The sequence below is a fragment of the Betta splendens genome, chromosome 5 (assembly GCF_900634795.4).
Source record: "Betta splendens chromosome 5, fBetSpl5.4, whole genome shotgun sequence".
NCBI classification, from domain to species: domain Eukaryota; kingdom Metazoa; phylum Chordata; class Actinopteri; order Anabantiformes; family Osphronemidae; genus Betta; species Betta splendens.
The window spans coordinates 17,832,954-17,856,657 of NC_040885.2; the positions used below are offsets into that span (position 1 = coordinate 17,832,954).

Consider the following 23,704-nt stretch of genomic DNA (forward strand, 5'->3'; position numbering starts at 1 on the left):
CTGTCCATCAGACAGTGCGACCTCCCTCTGGTCCTGATGGAGACTCACTTCAGCAGAACCTCTTATGGGCCAAACCGAAGGCAGCACCGCTTCCGGTCGGTTAACGCTTTCAAAATAAGAAACAAAGCGGCCGTTTTACTGCGTAAGTAAAAGTTCAAGTTCAAATTGAAGTATCACCTTTTAAGAAACTACTTTTTCTAGGCACTCACACTTAATGTTACACCTGCAAATATCACAGTATGGAAACACCGTCTAATGTCAACATGTTAAATAACTAATTAACCATTTTAAAGATAAAGTTACAATTTCTCAAACATTTCAATCAAACCTGGCTCAAAAGGCACGAGTAAAGTATTCAATAATAAGAAACAGATATATTACAAATTTCATAGTCATTTTTATATTTTATTGATCATGCAGTTATTTCTGCTTCTTTGTTCTGCTGCTGACTCCAACTGAATGGTTCATTGGTGTATAGATCACTAACCACAAAAGATTTCTCAGTATTTTACATATATATAAATTCATCAGTTATTCAGAAAACATAAAACATATCTGTGGTCTTTAGCTGCCATGTCGTCTTCCTCCCTGAGGAAAAATGGCACCAAGGATCACAAATAATCTGTCAAGTCATTTTCTAATCCAGATCAAGAACACAAACTGAAACATTGACTTCATGTCCCTTAATCCTCAGCGCTGCTGGGAGGACTTCAGCTTCCTCCGGGCGTTCTTGTGCTTCTTGCGGTACTCCTGTGAACACAAATGAGAAGGCACAAATATTGGTACTACTGTAAAGAGACAGAACCACTGATGGTAAGTAGTACATGTTACTATGAATGTTTCAAACCTGTCTGAGTTCATTCCTCCTTTCCTCCCACTGTTCCCTCTGATTCTCCAGCTGAGTAGAGCGACAGAACAAGCGGGGGCCCTCTGATAGAAAGAAGGCAAAGTTGAGAATTATACTAAACCGAAAGCAAACTCTGAAATCATCACACAAAAACATTTTATAAAATGTTCTGTCTTTGCAAAGTGTAAAAACTAGAAGAGTAACAAGGCCTCTGTCCTACCGGTCAATCTGATGTCCTCAGGGTGGAAGAAGAACAGATTCACCTTAGAAGGAGTTTCCTTTTCCTCCCTGTGACATGATCAGGAACACACAACATATAAATGAAATTTACAAATTCAGAAGTCTCTGCATTTGAACTTTCAGCTGATTTTAAAGTGTGTTTTAGAACAGCAACAAAAAAAAGTCACGTGACCGTGCTGTTATTATCCCAACACACTAGACAGACTCTTTGAATACTACTACTAACACTACTACTATTAATATTAATAATAACTAATAATAATAATACAAGGCAGTAAAGTTAAAACTATATTGATTTTTCTCACTCTCTCATTTTAGTGGCAGTGCTGGTTGGCTCCTCTTCTTCCTCCTGCTCATCCTCATCCTCATCTGAGCTGCTGTCTTGGAAACGTGGGTCTTGCTGCCATGATGCCTTTGGCGTCTGGATGCTCTCCACCTTGTACTCAGCTTCCAAATTAAACACATACGCTTTTTAATTTGGAGAAATAAATAGTACCTACTATTTCAGATTTAACTCACCTGTCAGTTTATTTTCTGTTTCTGTGTCATCTCCAAAGAATGAAAATTTAAATCCAGCTGACTCCTCTTTATCTGCATTGAGATCAGCCGTGGGAGCAGACGACAGCAGGGTCGGCTCTTCATCCTGCCCTCCAGCTTCCTCTTCCTTCTCTTGGTCCCAGGTTGTGTTCTCTTCTTGTCCAGGGACATCACTCTTTGTTAGACCAAACATGGTCGTCAGGTCACCAGATACGTCAAAGTAAATCTCTTTAGAAACCTCTGGGAGCTTCTGAGCCTCTTCTCTCTTCTTTTTTCGGGCAGACTTGCTGTAAAGGCAATGATGGAGCAGGTTTTGGTTATAAATCCTAAAGATTCATAACCTTAACTTTAATAACACTCAAGTGGGACAGAAAGCGTATATACCAGTTTTATACGGTCAGTATGTGTGTTCTTACCTCTCCTTGCTTTCATCAGCTGTGGTCTCAAACGCAGCATGTTCCTCCTTGCTGGGGTCATAATGCAGACTTGACACATCTCTGAAAAACACACATTACGACATGCTGTTTATTTCCAAGTAAATACCAGGTGTTATTGTTGTGGTCCCGCTGTGCATGTGTGCGTGTCTGACCTGAAGGTCTTAGCTTTGCTGGAAGTCTTGCTGCTGGTTTGCTGACTGCTGCCGAGCACGCTCTGTAGGATATCCAGGTTCTTCTTCCTCTCCTGCTCCAGAGCTTCATCGTCCTGCGTCATACTGTCCTTCCCCTCTAAATCGCCAGTGAGGGATTCATGAACATTAAAAATCATCCAGGAGACGCACTTTTGGAAATAATATGATCTGCTCTGTTTAAGTATAAGACTGGAATGAGGTGTCCACAGCTGTGCCCTCACCCGACTCTTCGTCTTTCTTCTCATCATCCTCCAGGAAACGCGAGTCCATCCGGAAACGCTCGTCTGTCCCAAAGCGAGACTGCAGCTCCATCAGCTGGGCAAGGAAAAAAAACAACAACATCAGAGGCAGGTTTCCAATAACAGACCTCCATTCTCAGGTTTTATCTTTATCTTATCCAGTTCTTCATGTGTCATCCTGTGCAGATGATGTGTCCGGCCTATAAATGCAAAACAGAACCCATCTATAGGTTTCTCACCTTCTGTCCTGCTCGACCTTCAAACTGGGGCCTTATGTCAAACCTGCCGCCATCTTCCTTTTCATCACCATCATCTTCAGCGTCACTGCCACCAAACAGCTGAGGACCCGACGGCTTCAGACGCTCCTGAACACACAAATGGACAGTTTAAACAAAATTCATTCATGTATATAAAAGCAGACAATACAAAACCTTCTCACTTTCTCTATATTTCTGTTGTTCTGATTGGATGGTGCCTCATCACTTGTGGAATCGTCGTCTGATTGGCCTTCCTGAAAGAGGGGCTTCTTTGATGTAGAGATCTCTGACGTTGTCTCCACCTCCTCCTCATCATCCTCATCATCAGAGCCGAAGACTATGTGTTTCCCTGCTCCTGCTTTTTGGGCATCCTAATGGAGAATAAAAAAACGTGAGTTTGCAGACTCAGATCTGCATTTCTCAGCAACTAAAGTCACACGCTCTGCACCCACCGGGTTGGCCAAGGCTCCCTGGATGAGCTTCTTGTGTTCTTCAGCTTCTTTCTGTCTCTGCTGGACGGCGGCCAGCCTCCTCATGTTAGCCTTCCTCTGCTGCTCCTCTTCATCCTCAGCTTTTAATGACACGCGAGGAAGACTGTGCTCTTCTTTCTCATCTTCATCACTGGAGAAAGAGTCACTGTCAGAGGCAGTGGAGGGTGCAGCTTTCACAGGATCTTGAGTAGATTTTTCCTCATCTTCCTCAAAGGAAGAGCTGGAGGATAAAAGTGAAGCTTTAGCTGTAACAGCAGCCTGAAGGGACTTCCCGCCTTCCTTCTCATCACCATGTTCACCATCATCATCACTACTACTGTTGCTCGAGGAGGAAACAGTCTCAGCTTCAGATGGAGTTCCTTTTAAGCCTTTAGTAGCAGGCATGTCTTTCACCACATCTCCCTTTCTCTTCTGCTCTTCCATATCTTTATGCCTGCTCTCTGGCGTCTTCTTAGTTTCTGTGTGTTTTTGTTGGTTGGTGGTTCCGCTGGTTGTTGCTCTGGGGTTCAGCTGAGCAGCAGAGTCTAGTTTCTGTTTTTTGACATCTCTTCTTTCATCCTGCTCTTTCTGTGCCTTCATGAACTCGTCTAATCCCTGGTTCAGTGCTCTCGTACCCTGAAAGGCAGGCAGCGATGTTATGACACCTTTTCTTTTCCCCTTCTTCCTTCCCTGTTCATCCTCACTGCTGTTGTCTTCCAGAATGGCAGCCAGGATGTCTTCTGGCAACGTGCCTTTCTTGGGAGCTGGTTGCTCTGTGGGACCAGATGGGAGGTTGGTTTTCTGTTCGAGACCGGTGCTGAGGATGCTGGGAGCTGTAGTATCAGAGGTCTCTTGGTTTTCCTCAGCCAGCCTCTGTAAATCAGCCAGAGAGATCTCCAGATGGGTGACATTAGAAAACATACCTTCATAATCAGAATCTGAACAGGAATCATCTGAATCTAATTCCTCCTCATCTTCATCCTCATCATCACTAAAGTCAGATTCTGACAAAGGGAGGTCTGCCATTTCATTACTTTGTTTTTCAGAAATGCCACCTTTTGTCTGGCAATTCTGTTTAGAAGCATCTCTTCTCTGCACTGTGGTTGAAGATTTCCAGCATGTGAGGTCTTCATCAGCATCCAATAAATCCTCCTCATCTTCCTCTTGGCCTCCAGCTTTACCTTTCCTCTTCAGTCTTTTTTTTCTTCGGTCTGTGTTATTCTCTGTGAGCTGTTCTGGTATTGGTGGAGCTGATTTCTTCTGTGGTGGTGGTGGAGGTGGTTTTCTTGATGCAAACAGTTCATCTGTGTCTGCAGAATCATAGTCATCCTCATTTTTATCTTCTGACCTACCTGGAATTACAAAAACACAAAGGCATGCGTAAAAGACATTTGTATACTTATTATATTTTTATTATTTCTCATCATAATTACTTTTTTCATTTCCCTACAGTAGAAATTCAAAAAGAAAGAAGTAAGAAATTCACACCCTATAGGAGCAACACAAAGCTGCTAATAAATGAACAACACCTGGGAGTCAAGTTTCACTTTCCACAGTGGGCACATTCTGCATAAAATATGTCACCTTTCTTTCCTGACTTCAAGTAATCGAATCCAACTACTTCCAGGTTATCATCCTCAGACACCTGTTGCAGTGCACTATGGGATATCTGCTGAGCCTCCACCAGCCTGCGGATCTCCTCGTCAGAATCAACGTCACCGTCATTCAAATATGCCCCCCTCCTGTGAGTTGCTCTTTGGTTGGTTGATTGGAGAAATCCATTTTTGAAACGATGAGCCTCAGTGGGATTGACAGCCTCAACAATCTGAGAAGGTCTGAGAAAAGAACAACAAATAGTCATTAGACTTCTTGTGATATTTAGAATTATGCTTGATTAAATTGAAAACCATCAATTTAATAAATATAAACAGGTTAAATCTAAATAAAGAAAAAGTTGATTAATTCATGTGAAAGTTCCTAGATCATTCCACCTATGGTATTTACACTGCATGTCCCACATACTGTATTAAGTGCTTAATAATAATTGAAATTATTAATAATAAAGACAAAACATCAAAAGAAAGCATTACTTGGTTTTAGCCGCAGTATTACAAGAGTTAACCACATTTGTTCGACTCTTCTTGGGTCTTGGAGGCTGATATGGAGGGAACTCTCCCCGCCTCTTCTTGCTGATGTCATCATCTCCTCCCTGTACCTCCCATGTGAGCTGGGTCACAGGTGTGGGCTCGACTGTTGCATCCCGGTCCAGCTTACGAATATTGTGGCAGTATTTGGACGGATCATACTTTAGAGTTCGAGCTTTGTTGCCTTTCTGACATCTGAGCTGCAGGACAGGGAGGACTCGTCCAAATTTACTGACTATCCAGTCCTAAAACCAGAGGAACCAGGAGACAGAAAATTCTTAATTTACAGCCTAGTATATCATTATAACATGATTAACCAAAAATGTCTCTTAAGGCGAATAATTCATATGACTTTTATTTTTAAAAAGGTCATAGTCAAGTTTTATCTTTCATAGATGTTTCCAGTATTCACGTACTCCATTATGGTTATTTTTGAGCTTTCATATTCCTTATCATATTCTCAACACTGGAAGTTTAAAACTGGTGTTTGTCTTTGTATTTATCAGTTAAACACAAACTATCTTGCGCTCTGTCTAACAAATTTAATCACACTGATGTTAAAACAGAAAGCAGCACATGACCCAACCTTGTGCCCTGCTATTTCAGTTCCGGGCACCGCAGCCTTCATGGTGAAGTTTTCCACACCAGCTTTGCTTAGAGAGTCCAGCAGCTTCTGTCGCTTGTCCTCAGCTTTAGGTGGCTTAAGGCACTGCTCTGTTGCTGCCTGTCGCTCCTCAGCCAACCTAAGAGCCAAACGCCACAAACTTTAGTTCAGGAAAATGTATTAGTCACATATTAGTAATGTTTCTTTATATAAGTAGAACAGGTGTTGATATTAGATCATATAAATAATATACATTAATGTGCTTTTAGGGTTGCTATTGACTGTCAAAAGCTTTAATGCTGAGCTGAACATGGCCTTACCTGTGAAGGAAACTCTCCTTGGCCATTTCAATCTGCAGAGTTCCTCCTTTCCATTTGGATTTGTTCAGAACTGTCAAACCTGCAGAGGAAACATAAACATTTCAATCTGCTCTGTTAATTAAATGTCAGACAAAATATGTAAGGTTCAGCTACACAGTGGCAGAGATATGAGAAAACAAAGCTTCAGAGTACTGAACTCTAAATCTAGCCTGAGGTTATAACCAACAAAGTCACAAATGTGGATCCAATGTGAACATGATTCGGTCTGAAATTCTGGAAAATATTTACATTTTAACACTAATTTGTTTAGGTTTTTCTGACAGTCTCGAGAGTAAATGCAGCAACTCTGTTCTCTTACATTTCTTCAGGTCAACATCTGAAATGTCAATGTTGATATAGCCAAAGGTTTTGTAAGGAACACCTGCAGAGAACAACAACAGGTAGAACACATTAAAAAGGTCAGAAAATGAGAATTATGTTTTTTTGAAAACCTAATTTAGTAACAACTATGTTGTGTTATGGATTAAGTACTGTAAATACATGTTTATTGTCTTAAGTTGTATTACTAAAGCTTTGTTCTGTTTTCAATTCTAAACGTTATTGTGTATTTGACTCCTCACCGTCCTCGTCCTTCCTCGTCCTGAGCTCCACATCTTCCACTTTACCAAACTTTCCAAATCGATCTTTCAGATCCTTTTCGGTGATCAAGTGGCTCAACCCACCAACATACAGTCGCCGCATTGCTCCGCGTCGACGGCAACACTGTCACTGTAAAGACGTCAAACAATGATGACTATACGGTTTCAGTGACAGCACATGATTGTAAGTGTGTCCAAGAGGTTGACTGAATAATCAATGAGTAGTTGTGCGAAAAAATATACAATGCCATTTTTAACCCCCTTGTGACTAAATAGAAAGACAACCTTTAAACATAACATGCAGACCCAATTGGGTCCCTCTGGGATCTAGAAGGCTAGAACTATAAACATTTATATATCCGTATACCAGCATATGGATCAAAGGAATCTACAAATGTTTACCTTGCATCTGCCTCACATGTAACCAGCTTGTGTAACCGTTAACTCTGTCCGGTCCTGTCCTGCCTGTGTTTCCTTCCGTATTTGTTTCCCCAGAACAAAACCGTTCCGTTGCTGTTCAGCTATAAGCAGTATAAAAATGACGCTAGGCTTATAAGTTAAACACTATCCAATATCAATGTAGTTACGAATGGAAAAGATAACTAACATTGATTCAGTCAAAAATGAACGCTCTTTCTTTTAATTCGTATAAATGGTTCTAGATTAGCCTCATCTCCTGGTTGGCTACAACTTGTTATGTAGGGAATTTTGATGTTTTCACGTTGGACATTTGTATAATGAAGCTAATTTTACCAATAAGAGACAACAGTGTCTAAATTTAAATATGGTGTATATACATATTTACGCAATTTATGGCCATACCACACAAGACACAACGTTTAACAATGTCTTAGAAATGCGCTGTACCCCCTGAGTCATGAAAGGTGGTGCAGTCCGGAGGGCGCGAGGCTCTGAACTGTTTTGGATTTTTTACCGGTGGAAAACATTATTGAATAATCAAGTGAGTAAAGGTTTTAATTGCCACAAACATTCTCACTCTATTTGTTGTATTAATGTTTCGTATTTAAATAATGTTTCAATGTATTTAAAAAAGGCCAAAAAAGATATAGTTGCTGTGAACAAGTCAACCTCAGTGTGTCAGACTATACAATTCGTACACTAATCGTCTTCGACCGTGCTAACGTTTGGTAGCTAACCTAGCTTAATTTATCGTAACAAAATGACAACGACACTCTTAAACCATTCAGCTTTTTAGATATGCTTTCATGGGATGTGAAATGTTTTATCACAACGTAGTGACCTCACCTGTCTCTTATTATACATTCCTACCATTAGGAGTTTATTAGCTCATTTGTCATCAAATCAAGATTGAGTAAAATAAATAATTTGCGATCCATTGTGCTTTCAGAAGTGTAAATAACATTAACTTTTACAAACATCGAAAGTTGTTGAGTGGTGTGTGTTCTTTAGGATGGAGAAGAAGGAAAACGTTGAAGAGGTGGAAGTGCTGGAAGCTCAAATTCAACATCTTCAGGCAGAAATTGCAGAGTTGCAGCACCAACAGCAGAACCAGGACAAGGAGATGACGGTTTGTTTCAAAGGACAAATGCTGGATGCCCTGTAAGGTTTTTTTTAATCAATACAGAGACATATGAGTAATTACCAAATGATAAACAATTGTTGTAATACTATCTGTGATTTATCGCCACAGATTGTACATGTTTGCACAGAAACAAGATGACGGTATGGTGCTGGCCAGGCTGAAGAAGGAGGTGGAGGACCTGGAGGAGGATCTGAGGTGGCAGTCGCAAATGAATGGAATCAGAATGAACAGCTGCACGAAAAAGACATTGCAAAGCAGTATGAAATGCATTGTTTTTTAATGCATGACTAAAAAAAATTTTTTTTGCATGATGTTACAAAATGTTTACTGCCATTTATATCTTTATAGCTTATTTTGTAATTTAGTAATGTACACATTGGTGCGTGTGTGTGTCCTAGGTGGCAGTAAACTGGTTCAGCAGATTTGTGTGTCAGGTCACTGCTCTGAACTAATCTTCCAGGTGGAATTCCAGCTCACTGAGGTAAAGGTGTGTCATTTAATTCTTCAAATAATATCTTAAACAATTGACATATGTTGAGATAATGATATCTCTGCCTCTTGCCCATAGCCAGCTGGGTTAGGCTCCAGCACCCCCGTGACCCCGCATTAGGGAATAAGCGGCTTGGAAAATGTACCACTGAAACACACATGAAACACACTGAAACACACATCTGTACCCGACAGAGTGGTTGCTTGTGCAATGTAAAACCAGCAGAAGGCAGTATAGTGCCTTCAAGGCCTGCAAGGATTCATGGACATACAGTTGTGACTTTAGCAGATCATTTGACCTAAGCAGCAGCTCATTACAACTGTCAGGTGAAATAATTCTACTGGTAGCAATGTTTGAATATCAATGTTAAAAACGATTGTAAAGAAACATTTTATTATTCTTAATAACTACATTCTCAAAAGGAAAGCAGTTGGGTGCTGTATTAAAAGACTTAAACACTGCATTTACCTTAAATTTAACATCTACCTTGCAACATTTTTTTTTAAAATATCTGAAGCAATTCATGTCTAAATAGTAAAACTATATTAACAAACTTAACTAATGGTAAGTCATGGTGTGTTTCTTCTGCAGCACAGTCAGAGATCTGAGAGAATGATCACTGATCTGAATGTGGTGATGGACACCGGAGACTTACAGAATTTCAGTAGCTTCTTGTCTGGGTAAGAACTGACATTGAGTAAAATTGTTAAACTGACTCACTCCTGGTTTCTGCAGAACTTCATAAGTTCTAAGGCATACTGAAATTAAAATAAATATCCAGTAAGATCTCAGTCTTACAGCATGTGCTGCTATGGGTATATTACGGTATATGAGTGGTGGATTGGGGGATAAGCTACTCTCTTACTTATTCCTGATCAATGACTGTGGTAAGCTTATCATCAATTTACACCGTCTACATAGCCCTGTTCTGTATAATAACATTATTCCTGCCAGGATGAAGTTGTCTGTTTTGTTTAACTGAAGTGTTTATTAAACTAGAAGATGTGAACCTGCAGAGTGGTGTTATACAACCTCTTCATTAGTATTTATATTTCACATTTAAAATTCAAACTGCAGTGAAGAAAGACTTTGAAACAACAGTCCCCAAGTGCATTTGAATGGTGTATCATCATTTAAATTGTAAAGGTTTATTGTCATTATGTGTACACGACATAACGTCATTTGAGCTCTGTGCATGTGTCCTTCAGCAGTGGTAGGTAAGGTGTGTTTGTGTGTGTGGCTTTCGGGGGGAAGATGTGTGTTTTAGTGGGTCTGATGAAGAGGGATAGATTTAACAGCTCTAGAAAAGAAACACCAGTTCCTGCTGTGTATCTAAAATGTCTGTCCTGGATCTGGCCTGTTAAGATTTCCTCTCTGATATTTGGAGCTTTAGCTTTAGTGATTTATGCATCTTCACCAGGCTAGCACCATAGCCTGATATGGACTTCCCACAGTCTACAAGAATCTGTGCTCAATAATTGGCACCACAGAGTGAAAGTCTGATTCGCTCTGTGTTTGAGGCCAAACACATCTGGATTGTATGGTCAAGTCTACAGAATCTGGCAAACAACATACGGAAAAATACTGGGGATAATGATTCTGACACACATCTGCCTTCTCCAAGACTGTGTATGAAAAAAGGCTTAGTTTTACAGTCCAAATCATAAGCTGGTTGGAATTATCATAGCTAAACATTGACAATTATTAACAGTTTATTCATTTTTTATTTCTTCTGTGCTAATTTCTTTTTCTGTGTCTATAAGGACAGTGGAAAATACCTTTCACTCCTAAAATTATACAGTACCTCATGTCACATGCAATTAACCTGGTACAGTATGTATCTGCTGTGAGGATAGGTACATGTACAGTAGCTTCTAATGGAGGATTTCACATTGGATATATCCTGGCCAACTCAAAAGGTGGAGCAGTTGCCCACTAATTATAGGATCAGTGGTTCGAATCCAAGGGCCCTTGGGAAAGACACTGAGCCACAAGTTGCCTCGTATCACTGGTGTGAATGTGTGCTTGCGTGAGTAAATGGGTGAATGTGACACAGTGTTAAAGCACTTTGAGTAATATGCAAGATATCCAAGCGCAGACCATCTACTATTAATTTAACTTATGAACCAAACATCTATACCGCCATAGTCACCTAATGACTGCAGTGTGGTGGATGAAGTCATCTGATTCTAAATATGTGTAATAATAATACGATTGTAAATAATTATATAATAAAACAGCATGCATTAATCCTCCAGAAGAGGAGGACATTAATTTTTCCTCTATAATTTTTACTACAATTTCAAAGCAAGAATAAGTGCTGATCTGCTCATTAACTATCCAAAAGAAAATTTGTATATGTAAGTCTATTCATTGTCAGATCTTATCCTCTCTAGGGCCATTGGTGCTGATCCCACCTGTAGTTTGTTGAAAAGCATCTTTGTTAAATGTGAATGTACAACAATCTATGACCTAAGTATTTTTTTTACAATATAGATAGATAGATAAAATCTATGTAAGAAAGACATAAAAGCATAAAAAGACATACGTACATGTTTACAGCTCAAGCATGTAGTACTGTACTTGAGATTGAGATTCAAGATTGCATTTAAAATTGTCATTGGCCATCAATCTACACTAAATACTATGAAGTGTTGTTTGTTTAGTTTGATCCCTTTTTTCCATCCAGCTGGAAATACATTTTACAATTTAACAGAACTTCATCAAACTAGGGTTCGGTTTCTCTCTCCTAATGTGTTTTTGGTAGGACTCCATTATAAGGTGGGTGCTGCCATGTTTCCATCAGCTCTGTGTGGAATAACAGTCATCTGGAAACTTCACCCGGCTGCCGTCTAGCCCCGGGCCCCCATGGAAAACTCTGGAAAACCTTTAAGAGAATATCCTAGACTCACTGAGACAGAGAAAACCAGATTAAAAAAGCTTGTTTGCTTTTGGGCTTGTGATACAGAACATACACTGTACAGCATTTCAGGAATCTCTTATTGTAATTTATATCATCCTCCAATCACAAGTTTACAATTTAAAAACATTCTCAAACTTTGGTTGAACCTTTGATATTAACTAATGTCATGCTAAAACATGATGATAGTTTACATTTACAACAATTACGCAGGAGTGTGTATTGAGTGTGTATTGATTTGAGTGAGTTTGAAACATGCCAGCTTGTGATGACTGGGACAGAACATCTCCATAAAAGGCGGTCCAAGGAAGGAATAGTGTTGAAGCAGAGACAGGGCTAGGGGTGGTGTGTGTACCTGTGTGCCTGTATGGTCCAATCCAACATTCTGGTTGCTCGATTTACTCAAGACATTGTGGTTCTGATGGAAAGGTGGCAGTATACACATTGCATCACAATTCGTTGCATTTGATTGGTGTTTATTCTTCAGCATTTTATGGCTGTTTAGCATTGCTCATTTACTAATTGTTCCTGTCTAAGTTTCAAGTCATCTACTCTGAAAAAACTTTTCTGTACATTTGACTATCATTGGGTGATTTAAAAACAAGAAGAAATAGGGGTGTGACTTGCTGCAAAGGATGAATTATGCTGGATGTAGCACTAACTGTAACATAACCACATGTTATTTCAGAGTGGAGGAAACCATGGATCTTCTGCTGTTCTTCAGGACTCAAAGAGCTTTCACAGACAGGTGTGATGATCGAAGAAGAACATTCCAGCATTTTCAGGTAAGTGAGGTTACCAAAATCAACTTTAAAAACTGCTCAACCCTTTCTTAGACACATCCCTCTGTGGAGCTTGTTTACACACGCACACTGACCATATACCTGAGATTTAGAAAGTTGGCTCTTTCCTTCTACTGATATTTTAGCAAAATAATGCCTCTTTGGCCCAATGAAATTTCACTTATTTGTATGTGTTCATAAACACAAGCAAACCTGAATTCCTTCAGTATTGAGAACAGATGGTGTTTTACTCAGTGTAATGGCAGACTGTCCTAAAATGTGAGGCTGGAATCAACCTCTATAACCTCTGCTTAACCCCCGATGGGACTCGTCCTCATCCATCAGTGGAGGAGTTCTTATTGACTCGTCCAGTTAGAGGTCAGCTAAAGGTTTTAGTCCCTTGGGCTTGGGGTTTCGTTAATTGGCTACAATACATACTATAAACTGATTCTTTACATACATTTGTTAATAGCCATGACTTCAATGATCAAATAAGTGCAAAATATTAAAAATATACAAATATTTATTTAAAAATGAATGCTGGCACTCTATATCTGTTTATACATATCTCCTAATACTGTTTTTCAAATGTAGTACCTCTTCTAAAACATTACAACACATAACACAAGTAGGTAATTTTCCTAAAAGGCCCACTTTATTAAACTTACACTTACGTTTGTAAACTGTTGAGAGCAGAACAATAACAATTAATGCAGTTGGTGTGAATTACTGGAGGCATGGTGAATATTAGGATGTAGCAGTTGCAAAATCAACATCTTCCCATGTTTACTTGGAGAATGTAAAGTTCTGCCAAGTTGGCTGGGTTAGAGTAGGATTAACCCACATTTTCCATAGTGGCCTGTGAGTTTTACACTCTTATTTTGTTGTACTTGCATTTTCTCCAGCGCTATTATGGAAAATACATTTCCCATTATGACTGTTTGCTGTAATGTGGATAGTACCAGACTTCTATGAAAATGTAGGTAAATGAATTTATAGGACATACAGTCCATCACACTTTTCAGTTTAACAAGGTAAGACTTTATTGCAATATTGTGCAACGAGAATAAGGAAACATTAACATTAACTAGCCTGTCAAGACTGGGCTAAACAACTGCAAGTTATTGTCAGCTGCAGCGTATAGCACGTACAAACCACAGACATTTGCAACCATGTGCCCAATCACCAATTGACATTTTTCCATTGTGAACATTGTGTTACATGCCTGTATAAAGAAACAAACATACGCAGACTCCTGTCAGCCATAATGAATGTGGTTTTTATTGTACTAGTGGTGATGACAATATCATTTGGTCCTTCTAACACTTTGCAGGGAGTGAAAACTTAATTTGATATTTGATTAAAAAAGGCTTAACTTTATTCAAATAATCATAAAACAAAGCCATGTCACATACACAACTACAGTATCTTATTCACATCAGTTATAACGTATAAAGTAGTACTTACTAATATTGAAGTGTTTGGAACCAGACACTTTAAAAGCAGACAAAAGGAAGAGAAGTAATTTTCACATTGCTATATTTCATACTGTAGATACATTGTTCCCCAAGTCACATGAACACATGTCTATAAATTAAAAAACAAAGGTACATCACTCAAAGTCTGCAGTTGGACAAGGTTACATGGTTGTTGTCGAAATTTTACAGTGACATTAGTAAAGTGAGCTTTAGTCACACAATAACTGAGCAAAGCCCAGATTTTATTTAGATCTAGGAATTATTCTGAGAATCCATGGCAATCCATTTATTTCTCCCACAAATTAGTCTGACAAAAGAAATGTTGATGCAACAAAGACACAATATGAGACATGTTAAAAAATGCTCACACTGTCACTGTCATCAGGAAGGTGTGGTTAAGGGAAATAAGACTAAATATTAGCATGCAAGTGTCAAGTATTCCTCATGTATGAAATGTACAATATTAAACTTGTAGATTTTATTTTGTATTCAGGTAAACAAACCGGTATAAGTAAGCCTTATGGCCTGTTGGATCATCTACTGTAGTAGTAGTAGTAGTTAGTCTGGTTTGATTCAGGCAGAGCAGCATCTGGTCAAAATTAAACCATAAACTGATTTGCCATTGTAGGTTTGTTGATGCTTCCCACTCAGGTGAGGTTAAATCAATTCTACTGGCATCATGTAGTCAGTTGTACCTTCAGACCAGGTCGTCATGAAAACATGCTACACAAGACAGTAAAACGGATGAAGTCCGTAGCAGAGAAACTCCTTCAGCTTTACACATTCAGGATAGTTAATGGTTTCATTTTGACCTCACAATGTCACAGGCTGTTAAAAATGTTGACTGTAATAAAATAACTGACTCCTATCGGACTGGCACCCCAAAATCCAGAATATCATGGTATCCTCCACCACTGGGTTGTGTGACAATGTTTCATCAGCAACAAAGGGCTATAGTAAATCCTCCTCAGCGGTAACGTCCAGAAGGCAGTACCTTCATACAGGTAAAACTGTCAGGGTACTTGGACAGTACCACAGGGTTGCCATCTAAACGGACCTCACTGAGGCCTAGTCGCAGGTAGTAGGTGTCATTAGACTTACAGAAGGTGTCTTTGTTGACTTCAGTGATGTTGTTGTTCTGTAAGAAGGGCGAATAACCATTGTAATGTAAAAGACTGAAATACAGAAGTGAGTAAAATACATCTTATAATTTTTTTTAGCTCTTATTTGGTACTTTAGTACAGAAAGTTATGGGCTGTAAATTTTAAAATGTGATCATCCATTGAGCTGTTATCCCTTAAGACAATTTATTTATATTTTATATAATAGTTAAAGGTGCAAACCTGTAGATGTAAGATCCGAACACTCTCTGGGATGTGTGGAACAGCTTCAAGCTCGTTGTTAGCCATGAACAGGTTGACCAGCTTTGTCATTTTCTGGTGAAAACAAATGTATGCCTTGTGAATTTGTATATTAAAGCTATTCCTAGATGCCCCTGTAAATTAATGTATAATTGCCCCTATATTAAAATACATGTGCAAATATTTGCTTCTGCAATAGAAAATATGACAAAACAAGACTGTTGAGTGTTTAGTACATGAACAAAGACCAAAATCTGTGCTCATGGATCAATTTTGACAACCAACAGTTTCTGTAGTGCAAGATGATTATGTTTACCTTAAAAGCATTGGCCTTTACACCCTTGGTTTTGAGATGGTTGTGGTTGGCATTAAAAGACGTAAGTTTGACAGGAAGGGTAGGTAGTTTTACCAGTCGGTTCTCAGCCAAACACAATTCCTCCAGCATGGTTAGCTTAGAAAATGTTCCATCATCAATCTCTGAGATCATGTTGCCTGTCAGGTCAATCCTCTTCAGAGTTACTGTTGACAAACAAAATAATCTATTATTAAGGTTTAATAGTCACATTATTCAAAACAACACATGAGCCTGGTCTGGGCAGCTTCTCATTGTCAGAGGAATAATGAATTCTCAAATTTATGAAATGGCTTTAAGAAGGAACATAACACAAGACAACCCCTGACTGAAGAAACACTAGTTTTTAATGTGGTCCAAAATTCTTCCTGCTGAAGGAAACACATGTTAGAGAATAGAGAGTTAAATGAACCTCATCTGAAGTTAACCCATAAAAATTTGACATTTTTCTTGTGATGTCCAAATTTTTCACTATTTTATAGCTGCATTCAAAGAATATCTTCTACAGAATAAACATTTATTTTAAATCTGCTCTCACCTTTTTCTTTGGCTATAGAAGCCAATTTAAATAAATTAAGTAATGAAACAAGGATGAATGAATTTGATATCTGTAACCAACTTTTCTCAGACTGAGAAAGTTAGAGATAAGGAGTATAACATTTCAACTCAACTTTATCCATGACCAGTTGTCCAGATACCCCTGGAGACTTTCACAAAAATTCCAGTCATCGGGTGAGGTTGTTTGAAAGTTGAGTTGTGTCAGCTGGACTAGTAGGTTTGAAATGAACAGATATATTACTGTATGTTGCAGACTACATGGGCTGGGGAAGGAGAAGTCCAGTTGAAATGACTCCCAATGTTTTTGTTTGATGATCTGTGTTATTTGCTCAAGTACAAAATTATGCTTACCAATGTCACCAAAATCTTTAGCAGTGAGCTTTTCAATGTTGTTGAATCGGGCATAGAGGTAGGCTGTCTCTTTAGGCAGTGTGGGAACCGAAGACAGGTCGACCTCCTCACAGTATACAGAGCCAGTCAGACACACACACAGCAGGCACGTGGGCAGGTCTGCAACACAGCAAGCCCAGAAACATCAGTACTGGTTGGTAAATTCAAACCCAACACTGTTATTCATATTTGTAATATTAATATTTGTAACTTGCCTTTGAATGTGACTTCAAACATACTGCACTAACCCAAGGTTGCTCAAAAATTAGCCAAAAAAATCCCCTATAATTTTAATTACCTAGATTATCTTGTTTGACCGAGCCCTGACTAGGTAAACTTACTAGTGGTGTTTGTTCCAACTGTAATTGGACTGTCGTCCGGTTCGTCAGCGGGAGGTAAGGCCCTCTGCAGGAGAAAACATGGCCTGTTGGTATACTTGCAGGTTCATTGGCTAGAGCAAAACATTGATACTGCCAGGGTTAGAGTTTAGTCGGGTTGGGAAAAGTTCTGTGTTTAGTACAAATGAAGATGGAACAGTTTAGTGCAAATACTGACTTGGCTCAGTTTAAATTAGTTTGACACTATCATGTGATTTATCAAGTTGTTTCTGTACTAGGTTTTTATGCATAAAGGTATTTAAATTTTAATTAGTAAGAGCAGTTGGACAAAAGCGGCTACTGTATGTTTGATGTAATTGGCGACTGCTTCCTTTCACTTTTTGTTCACAATTTCCTTGCTGCAAACTACAAAACAATGTTTTTTGTTAGTTGGATGTGTTTTACATCCTCCAAGTTAACAGTAGAATCATATGGTTCAGTAACAAGGTAATCTAGCTGGGATGTTTTGTATCCTTTCATTTTCTGTTTAATCTAGTTCTAGTTTTGATGTCTGTCTGAAACCAATTTTGGTTCAGTCCTACAATCAAACATTGCTTTCCAGGATATGGTAAAAAATAGCAGTCCACTCGGTTTTCTGTGGCTTACAGCTACCCACAGCCTCACATCTGGAAGATGATGATAAGCTACATGTCCTCAGTTGCTAGGTCTGACGGTATTGTTCTAAATAAATATGATTTCACCAGGAAGCGTCGTTGGACTTTATGGTCAGGTGTTGTCATCCTGTAGTACTGTAGAATATGTCTTACAGTCTTAATCTCTGACTGCAGAGACTCATAGACTTTCTGAGATTTTAAGACAAACATGATTAAGACAAACACTTTAAGAAGATTCAAACAAGGAGTCAAGTGAATTTGATGAAAGTTGAAATCTTATGCCAGTTTAGTAACATAGCTTGTCCTCTGTTACTGAATCTGTTATACAGTCTCTTTGTCTGTACTCATTCCAAGTATTGTAATCTCAGCGTACGGATCCCTTAACTGACTGTGCCTCACACCAATCCAGGGGAAAAATTAAAGCTTTCTAAACTGGATTTTAAAACTGGTCCCAAAAGAAGTTTTTACTTATGAATTCTATTTTAGTCATTTTTTTGTACTGTGTGTTGGCTTTTCACTTGCTGCTGGTTTTGGTTCATCCACAAATGTCTTAAAAGCTTAGTGTGGTTAGCCAAGCACTAGTGCGGTCGATTCACAGTTGGCTTGTGTGGCGCAAGTTCAAGTTAAACACAGCAAGGTGTACATGTTGAAACTGTGTGCTGAGAAAAAATAAGAGCAAGAGAAAATTTGATGTTTGTCCTCTCTTAATCAAATTTATTTAGTGTTTATACATTTATCTTTGTTAGCACAATAAGTTACTAAATGTTTTTGCAGTAAATGACATTAATAATAATAATAATGTAAATTCTTCAATTTTGTAAATAAAAATAATAAGAGGTCTTACCCTAAACTTCTTTGATTTAAAATAGTCACTGACATATCCGTTCAGTTCCCTGCTAGGTAGAGATCCAGGTATCAGCTGTGAGTCCTTGTCAGACCTCCTGGACGAGGCTGCATCCAGCCAAGGTACTAGGATAAAGGTAAATAAAAGAACCTTCATACTGTCCAAAGGAGTCTGACATCAACACACCAGCTCGTCTTGAAATCTGAGTTTGGGTCGGCAGCCACTCTCACTATTTAAGGGCTGAACCAGTAGCTTCCAAGAGACTCTTAAAGCAGAGTTTATAGAGCAGAGCACTTAACCATTCCCTGACCACACACCGTCCATCTGCTGTGTGTGAGAAAGAGAGGGGGGATAGAGGGAGAGACAGGATATACAAAAAAACAACAGACACGCACAAAAGTGGCACATATGGAAAGATGGTCAGAGAGACTCGAGAGGCTTTTCTCTTAAATGTCCCTTAAATGTGTAAAGAAAATTCACGTTGCAAAAACTGCAGTGAAAGCAGAAAATGTGCAAGTTGTCAACCTCTGTGTGAGTGTTTTTTGTCAGAAGGAACACTGTGATCTCTGCCAGGTCATTGAAAAAGGAGTTCATTCAGTTAGAACTACAGCTTTTATCATTATTTCATTTTATCTCCAGAAAAAAACAGTTTTTTCAATGTCTATTCTATAAATCCCAAATAATGCACTAAGGCATTGGGTCCTTGGTGCAGCTGTGGGGGGGTAATCTATCCTTTATGGGGTTCTGTCTGCTTTTTTATGAATATACGAAGCAATGTGTTAAACAGCACTCTGAAAACCATATTATAGAACAACTGCAACACTGCAGTAATGATAATTAATTAATCGGACGCAGTGACACTTATTTTACTTTAAACTTTAAACTTAATTTTAATTTAGTTTCTTGTTGTATGAGCATGACAACCTAAATCTAGGTTCTAAGATAAAAAGTAAAAATTTTCTGAGCACTTGAAAATGGGGCAAACCCTCCTGATGTTTAGATGTCTTGAATGAGAATGTTGTTTAAAAACATCCTTCTGCCCTTACCCTGATATATACAGGTTATCTGTAGGTAGAGCAACATAACACTATTTTCAAGGTTTGCGTAATATTTATTTAATTTATAATTAGCTGTTATATGGTGACAAATCTACCACTGGCAAGATGTTGCAGACAAAATGGGTCTCATTTGCTTTTGCAAGGAATAATTTGGTGCCTGTTTTAAGCTATGCCTTGTTTGCTTGTACCTTGAGGTGTCTTCTAGTTGAGTGTTTATCAAGCTTAGTCAAAGTACCACTGTTATTAGAGGCTGGACCAAGCCAAGCACAGCATTGGAACTGTTAGTCAGAATTCAAGGAAGATACTGTATGTGTTTAGTCATACCTAAGGCATTTAATGTTTTACTGATCTGGTGAAAGGTGTGTAGTAGACAATGATTGGTAGCAAGTTTAAGGTGATGGTGTACAGCTCTTGAACAGTTAATGAATCCTCTTGCACGTTTAGAGTAATTTGCATATAGCATGAGCAGCATTTATTTTATTATTTTTTTTACTGATTACAGTATGAAAACCTTTTGAGCAAGTTCCTTTAATCAGACTTGTGTAGCTATTTACGAAAAGCTGGAAAATCTTCTGCAAGGAAAGAAATTAATAACAACTTATGTGAAAAACAATAAAATAATAACAGACTTGCTAGGAAATGGCAAACAAATTATGTGAGACTCTTAACAATGCTATTGAATAGACTGGCTGCTAACTGTATTCAACTGTTGAGGTTTTGATGATATTTTGGCTTAATTTCAGCCTTGGTTGTCAACTCATGGAGCTGTTTGACATCCCTAGAGTAATTTTGGAGAATTTGCAGCACAGGAGACAGTACTTTTCTATAACAGGCAAAGTGGAAGAGCAAAGTTCCAGATTTAACATTAAAACTGTTAAATAGAAAACATGTGACACTCTTCAGCCTTCAAGTAGAGAGAGGAAAAAGATGGGGGCCCAGATATAAACATCCAAGGAACATGAGCCCAGACTGTTACAGGTGTGTTAGCAATTATGAACACCTTTTAACTTTTACTACTCTGGGAAAAGGGCCAACAACTGGAGAATGTTCTTACCATCACTAATTTTCTATAGCAGAGTTTCTACAGTCAGGGTGGTTTTCATGGTTCCAGTGCTTAATAAATCATGTTAATGGGAAAAGCCACCCACAACAACACACCAAACACACATCATTCCTGTTCTATTGACTTGCTGAATGTGTTTGAAGCTATAGCTTAATACCCGTGTGTATTCCTTGTTCTGTCTTTTAGTCCATCTGGAGCGTTCAGGTAGCTCTAGTAAACCATGTCCCCTTCCTTTGCCCTCATTTTCAGTAGCTACCATGCACATGTGAAAAGTCCTTTATCATCTTTATAATCATGCTACTAAAATGGTGGTGCTTGTAGAAAAATGACTGTAAATCATAAATGGGTATATCACAATTTATTAAAATCCCCTAGAATATAACTGTAAGCTTTGAATTCACTCTTCTTTTCAGGATAAGTGTAGTTGTGTAAAAATTCCAAGAAACACATCTTTGTTCCATTACTTACGAACTTTACTCTATATATACAGTCTATTCTTAGACCTTTGGCTCAGGCAGTTAAACATCCAAACAAAAATGTCATATAAAAGTAATTGAGTTAAACCTATTTTTCAAGAAACTGGCAAACCTGTTCACTCTTTCCACCGTGGTGCAAACCTGCCCACTCCAGTCACCACAGAGTCATTGTAACGAAAACTTGTTTTTGACAGCTGTGGTTATGGGATGGTAAACTGGGTTTTTGAGGGGCAGGTGTATGCAAGCAATTTGTAACATCAGACTGTAGGCAGTCTGCACAAAACAACATACGTCATTAAATTGACACCACACCCAGGCGTCCATAGACTGCAGCTTTGAACAGTGGACCACCTGGCGTAGCCTTGAGCAGTCTTGGTCTCCAGGGGTCTGGCACGCAACTGACATGATGTATTAACATACTGCTGAGAGTTCTGTGGTTTGGTGTGACATGTCCACCCACCAGCTCTTTGTGGTCGCCAGAAGCTAGATGTCAACCCATATTTAGCTAATTTCTTTAATATGCTCTTTGTAATGGCAGCCCTATTTAAAACCACCCGCTTTCCCTGTTTGTAACTAAAACATTTACAGCAAGCTGTTACAAAAACAATATAAATCTTTTTTTTTTCAACTAAATTTTATATTTATGTCTAATTTCCACCCACTGTAGCCTACAGTGAAATGTTTGAAATAATATCTCGCCAGTTTCTACCAGTTAGTAAGTTTCTTTCACATTCACAATTTGAAAAAATAAGGCTCTTAAAATTTTGGCTGGATTTTAGTGAACAGAATTGTGACTGTTTTTAATGTTATACCTTCATGAGATGTTGTTTTGTTGTAGGTAACTACAAAAAAATGCATTAAAGCTCATACTACACTTACATTTCATTTTTAGGTCTTCATTCTTACTAATATTCCTCCGGAGTTAAGATGCACAAGAGTTGCCTGTTTTACAGAGTTGCTACGGAACATTAAAATTATTTTTTACGCATGCATTACTGTAGGTTTTTTCTTATTGTAAGCTTTTGGATGTACATCATTGTAGATGGCAAGCACTCTGGCTTACTATTTACTGTAGAGGGGCTGGCATTTAGCCATGGAATTTAGTCTCAAAGGATCCGAGGAAGACCTGATGGTTAAAACAGAAACACTTAGTTTTCAATTTCTACAGAATTTTCTTCCCCCAGCTCATGTGTCAAAGAGCAATGGTTCCTGGATGTTTGAATATTATCTTTATAATCATGTCTTTATTTCACCTTTTTATGTTTATGATATAACTGTCCATCAATGAGCAATATTCGATTGCCAAGATTAGTAGATTAATTCCCACGTAAATGTACAACTTTCTAGCTATTGTAAAGGTTTTGCTCCATCCACCTTTCATTAGTTAAAACTGTACCAGTAATGTTTGTAGGACAAACGTTCAAATTAAATAAAATCATCACATACAAGACACTTTTCAAACAACTCTACCAAATTCCCCAGTGTTACCTGTTTTCCTTGAATAGTTTCAACTTTTAGTTTTCATGTAAACATACATAATATTATCTCACAATTAACCTTCTAATAAGCGCCAAAGGCTCACAACAGTGCTCATGACTTTATGATGAAAATGATCAATTGAAGTATAGATATAAGAAGTGTGATGTTTTTTAATGCTTCAACAACTTCAGGTCTTTACCATCTGGTTAACTAGCAGTAGCAGCCAACTAGAAGCAGCTTTTCTTCATGTGTTTTTCTTAAAGTGTTTGTTGGCTGTCTTCTGCCACCTCATGCTGTGTTTTATGAGGTGATGGGAAGATTTGGATTTACTGGGTCCTTTTGATCCCTGTGAGAATTTGTTGTTGTTGTTCTACCAGGCGGTAACATGCTACAACAGTTATACTTTTCTTTCTTTTTCCTTAACTGTATCACACACTTGATTTAATTAGATTTATTATTATTATTATTATTATTATTATAATTATTATTATTATTATTGCTCTATTGTGTACGTTTCCAGTTACATTTAGATTTTTGAAATTGTTTTTGTAAGAACAGTTTACACTCAAATCATGTAAGTTTTATTTTTAATTAAATTTTTATGAAGGTAAAACGGTATACATTAGCTTTTGGTTAATGCCATGTTTTTGTCCTCTCAGTCTGAGTGTGCAGCTATTCTCTGTTTACTCTTATCCCAGCATGAAGTTTACTGTCAGTTCTACAAACAATCTTATAAGATCTTAGCAGCCTGGAGGAGATCTTCATGTTCCACAATGATGGGTTAGACGGGTCTGCCTGTTTTATTGTTATGAAAGCAGGAACAGTAAGACTGGAGTCCTAGAGTTACTTGCAGAGCCAATCACTGTAAAGGGCACTACCATTGTGGTCAGCCACACATCCCAGTCCAAAGCTCTACCCATTGTGCTACCCCTTTACCATTATTTACAAAAACAATTAATAAATACATGTATTAC

General features: G+C 38.3%; 3 protein-coding genes across 7 annotated transcripts in view; 1 reads left to right on the forward strand and 2 right to left on the reverse strand.

Moving 5' to 3' along the window:
* Positions 1-384: 384 nt before the first annotated feature.
* nol8 (nucleolar protein 8) lies at positions 385-7,039 on the reverse strand. Its single transcript, XM_029150304.3, has 17 exons — positions 6,907-7,039; positions 6,645-6,707; positions 6,287-6,365; positions 5,949-6,105; positions 5,309-5,607; positions 4,803-5,053; positions 3,201-4,570; positions 2,931-3,119; positions 2,731-2,856; positions 2,474-2,567; positions 2,214-2,349; positions 2,041-2,121; positions 1,607-1,911; positions 1,393-1,534; positions 1,068-1,135; positions 848-930; positions 385-750 (listed from the first exon to the last, which is right to left on the reverse strand). The coding sequence occupies exons 1-17, from the start codon at positions 7,025-7,027 to the stop codon at positions 691-693; spliced, it is 3,624 nt and encodes a 1,207-aa protein (XP_029006137.1). The 5' UTR covers positions 7,028-7,039; the 3' UTR covers positions 385-690.
* Positions 4,846-23,704, forward strand: part of cenpp (centromere protein P) — a 49,760-nt gene continuing 30,901 nt past the window's right edge. Inside the window, exons 1-8 of one of the 5 annotated variants that reach the window (XM_029150465.3) lie at positions 4,846-4,962; positions 6,655-6,744; positions 6,977-7,108; positions 8,356-8,505; positions 8,597-8,745; positions 8,887-8,975; positions 9,570-9,658; positions 12,587-12,683. In XM_029150465.3, the coding sequence (XP_029006298.1) occupies positions 8,357-8,505; positions 8,597-8,745; positions 8,887-8,975; positions 9,570-9,658; positions 12,587-12,683 (573 nt within the window). In that variant the 5' untranslated portion in view covers positions 4,846-4,962; positions 6,655-6,744; positions 6,977-7,108; position 8,356. Of the gene's footprint in view, positions 4,963-6,654; positions 6,745-6,976; positions 7,109-7,555; positions 7,886-8,355; positions 8,506-8,596; positions 8,746-8,886; positions 8,976-9,569; positions 9,659-12,586; positions 12,684-23,704 lie in introns of those variants that run through there. The other 4 variants (XM_029150469.3, XM_029150467.3, XM_029150468.3 and 1 more) reach the window with 4 other exon arrangements.
* Positions 13,699-18,902, reverse strand: ogna (osteoglycin, paralog a). The gene is made up of 6 exons (XM_029150475.3): positions 18,655-18,902; positions 17,161-17,224; positions 16,781-16,939; positions 15,836-16,038; positions 15,502-15,594; positions 13,699-15,296 (listed from the first exon to the last, which is right to left on the reverse strand). Exons 1-6 carry the CDS (start codon positions 18,808-18,810, stop codon positions 15,126-15,128), a joined length of 846 nt encoding a protein of 281 aa, XP_029006308.1. The 5' UTR covers positions 18,811-18,902; the 3' UTR covers positions 13,699-15,125.

Excerpts from the sequence above, each read along its gene's own strand:
- nol8 (XM_029150304.3), bottom strand. The coding sequence starts at position 7,027 with ATGCGGCGACTGTATGTTGGTGGGTTGAGCCACTTGATCACCGAAAAG. Across the intron at positions 6,708-6,906 it reads GACGAGGAAGGACGAGGACG|GTGTTCCTTACAAAACCTTT; the intron begins GTGAGGAGTCAA and ends TGTTCTCTGCAG. Across the intron at positions 6,106-6,286 it reads AAGGAGAGTTTCCTTCACAG|GTTGGCTGAGGAGCGACAGG; the intron begins GTAAGGCCATGT and ends TTTGGCTCTTAG.
- ogna (XM_029150475.3), bottom strand. The coding sequence starts at position 18,810 with ATGAAGGTTCTTTTATTTACCTTTATCCTAGTACCTTGGCTGGATGCA. Across the intron at positions 15,595-15,835 it reads TAAAGGCCAATGCTTTTAAG|AAAATGACAAAGCTGGTCAA; the intron begins GTAAACATAATC and ends TGTTTTCACCAG. Across the intron at positions 15,297-15,501 it reads TTCGGATCTTACATCTACAG|AACAACAACATCACTGAAGT; the intron begins GTTTGCACCTTT and ends CCCTTCTTACAG.